This window comes from Sinocyclocheilus grahami, unplaced genomic scaffold (assembly GCF_001515645.1).
Source record: "Sinocyclocheilus grahami isolate Dianchi unplaced genomic scaffold, SAMN03320097.WGS_v1.1 scaffold636.1, whole genome shotgun sequence".
Lineage (NCBI taxonomy): Eukaryota > Metazoa > Chordata > Actinopteri > Cypriniformes > Cyprinidae > Sinocyclocheilus > Sinocyclocheilus grahami.
In genome coordinates this window covers 185,566-188,774 of record NW_015505815.1, presented here as the reverse complement: position 1 = coordinate 188,774, position 3,209 = coordinate 185,566, and the positions used below count along the sequence as shown (strand labels likewise).

The following is a 3,209-nucleotide window of genomic DNA, read 5'->3' as shown; positions in this document are numbered from 1 at the left end:
TTATCAGTAAGACACTTAATATACTGACATTGTCACTTGCACTCAGCAATTTCTGTAATATTTTATTTATTTACTTTTTTACCTCTATTGCTGCTAAGTAACTACCCTGTTGTACAACCTGTTTGCACATTCTTCTCTTGTACATTCCTGCTCATCTTAATATTTATTAAGTCTACACTATATTTTATACCTACAGTTTTATTTTATTCTTATTTTTTTATCTTACCTTTTCCATACCTATATTTATTTATAATTTTCTTGTGTTTGTATTCTTTAATAATTGCACTGTCCATGGAGCGGACCTGACTTACATTTAACTGCTGGTCATATATTCTGTATATAACCATGTATGTGACAAACAAAAATCTTGAATCTCGATTAATACTATATTCAATTTCTATGCCTTAAAACTACTGTTAGACCTACCTAAAAGCATTATTTCACTTGTATCTTTGTTCTATTGTATATATTTGTGATTGAAATATTCCTTATGGTTGAGCCCTGTATAGTTTGACAGCTATACAGACAGCACTTGGGGGGAAAAGCAGTCAATTGTTTTCTGAAGTAGCAAAATGTATACTTGATATATAAAGCAATAATACTGGAATTATTTGCTAATGTGTTTATTAAAGAAATATGTAATATTCTATAATAGGTCAAAAATTAGGTAATGTTGTTGATAAGAAATATTTGATAGCAAAATGCTTATCAAAATAAAAATAAAGTATGTATGCATGCATGCATGTATGTATTTTTTTTATTTTTTATCTTGTGCCTCTCTTATAATGTTGGCTTGTTGAATGTTAAATAGACCTAATCCATGTTCAATGGAAATTATTTGATTATTATAAATGTGTCTTAGCAGTGTGTGGACACAACCACCCTATAATGATAAAAATCCATTCACTACTTATTTTTTAATCCCAAAAAAACCTAAACAGACTTAATAATCAAGCTGTTTTGATTTTCTAAGCAATATGACGTCATATTGCACAAGCCCCACCCACGACCGCTGACAGACTGTCCCGTATTAGCATATCTCTGCCCTCAGCCAGTTATACGCTGTCCACCATTTTCTCCGCGCTCGAGCAGCTGTAGCAAAAACAATGACTTGAAAGCAATGCAGGTGGTTTGTAGTTGGATGTAAAAGTGAACATAAGAGTCTTCATTTTCTTCTGACATCAGAATTTGTGAAATGAACATTACTTGGGCACATTCACTTCTGCTTTGTAATGTAGACACATGCATTTTCTGTAAAGCTGCTTTGAAACAATGTGTATTGTGAAAAGCGCTATACAAATACATTTGAATTGAATCAGAGCCACTGAGGAAGCAGAGGATTCGTGTTTTTTTTTTATGGTAATGCAACACCAAATACACCTGAATTCGTTCATTTATTTATGATTATTTGCAAATCTCCTTTCCTCTTCCATGGAAGAGATGGGCGGGGTGAGCAGAGCTCATTAGCATTTAAAGAGACATGCACTGAAACTGGTCGCTGTGATCAGAGCTGTTTTAGACAAGGTAAAAAGAATGATGTTTTACATGACCACTGAGGAATTTTTAACCAAAGTGTTACAGACATTTCATGAAGACCCTAAAGAATCATACCAACTTGTAGAAAATGGGCATCCGATGTCCCCTTTAAAGAATGGAAACCAACCTGTTTCCCCAGTATCTTCTTCTTTCACTCTGAATGTCTCTTCAATCCTCATGTCTTCACTCTCCTCTTTAATAAACGCCATCTTTATAATAGGATGTGACAAAGATCTGAGGTGCTTCACCAGGAATTGTTGTGTTTGGAAACTGCATGTTAAAAAAAAGAATGAATAATTAATAGAAAGGAAAAATAAATCCAAACAAAATCTCTAGGGCCGTCTCAACTGCTCAACTAGCTCTCTAGTTGGTGCACTGGTCAGTCAGAGTGCTAGTTAATGGCATTAAATGACTAACAAAAACTACAACTACAAATTAATTATAAAAAAAATAATAATTATGCATACGAGTAGTTGACAAATATGCAGTACATTTTTGTAAAACACCATTTTTAAGAAAAAATACATATATTTACGTAACGTGAATTCTGATATTTGAGAAAATATACTTACTTTACTGTCACTTACTTTTTCAAATCTTTTTTTTATTTTTTTACTGAACATTAATGGTAAATGTGTCCAATGGTGTGATATACTAAAAATTAAGAAGAAATAAAAAAACCTCTTAATAATATACAAATAGCATGAGAGAGATTTATCTTCATTGTTAGACATTTATTTTCATCTAGTGTTATTTATTTAATATGAATATTCATATGACTTATTGGACATTTTCAAGACAAACTTTGACGAGACAAACCTTGCTGCCATTCTTTCAAAATTGCTGAAAATTATACCATTTTAAGACGAGTGATGATTATATTTCCCCTACTACAATACTTAACTGTTCTTTAAGATATTTTGAGGTAAATACAAATCTGCGGTTCTTTTATGTGTGTCTCACCACAGGACATTACGTCACACTAAAGGACAGAGATGGTCGTTATTGCTTTAAAGAGAAAGTGAGAAGTAGTACATTTAAGTATTTTTATTTAACTTTGAATATGTCAAAGAAGAAAGAAATTTTAATTTTGATACAAACAATATGAACATGTTTTTTAATCAAAACAAAAAATAATTATCAACAAAACTCAGTAACTCAGTCATTCAGTAAGTTACTGACAAGTCTTCTAGAGCCTCCCTACAGCACGGCACAGCTAAATATGATTGATATTCAAAATATAGCCTATTTATTAAGATGTGAATGATTTTTTTAAAGTATATGGCTGCTCTTTTTAAAGCGTAATTTCGATTCTGTTTACTTTCTGCATCTTTCTCTTAGTATCTCCTCCCTTCTGCGTGGATCCCTGTTAATTCTCTCTATTCTGTGTCCTCGCTCTCAATTATTTCGGTCTCAAAAACATCAGAAAATATTTAAATGTAATTATTGCATTTAATAACACTGAAAATGTTCATGAAGAATAAAAAGGAGGTGTTTACACTAATGGACATTATCTGTCACACCAAAGGATGTTTCAGCCTTTTGTATCAGATAATGGCCTTGCTATTCATTGCTAACCTGTCATAAGCAGTTAGCAAGACACATTTCCATAATTATGTAGTTTAATATACAGTTTTTAATAAAAAAATTGTTTGATTTTATTTATATATATA

The 3,209-nt window shown here is 31.5% G+C and overlaps 1 protein-coding gene across 1 annotated transcript in view; it reads right to left on the bottom strand.

Annotated features, from left to right (window-relative positions):
- Window positions 1-3,209, bottom strand: part of LOC107558220 (zinc finger protein 239-like) — a 26,328-nt gene that overhangs the window by 4,522 nt on the left and 18,597 nt on the right. Inside the window, exon 2 of the mRNA XM_016241851.1 lies at window positions 1,664-1,806. Within this exon, the coding sequence (XP_016097337.1) occupies window positions 1,664-1,745 (82 nt within the window). The 5' untranslated portion in view covers window positions 1,746-1,806. The remainder of the gene's footprint in view (window positions 1-1,663; window positions 1,807-3,209) is intronic.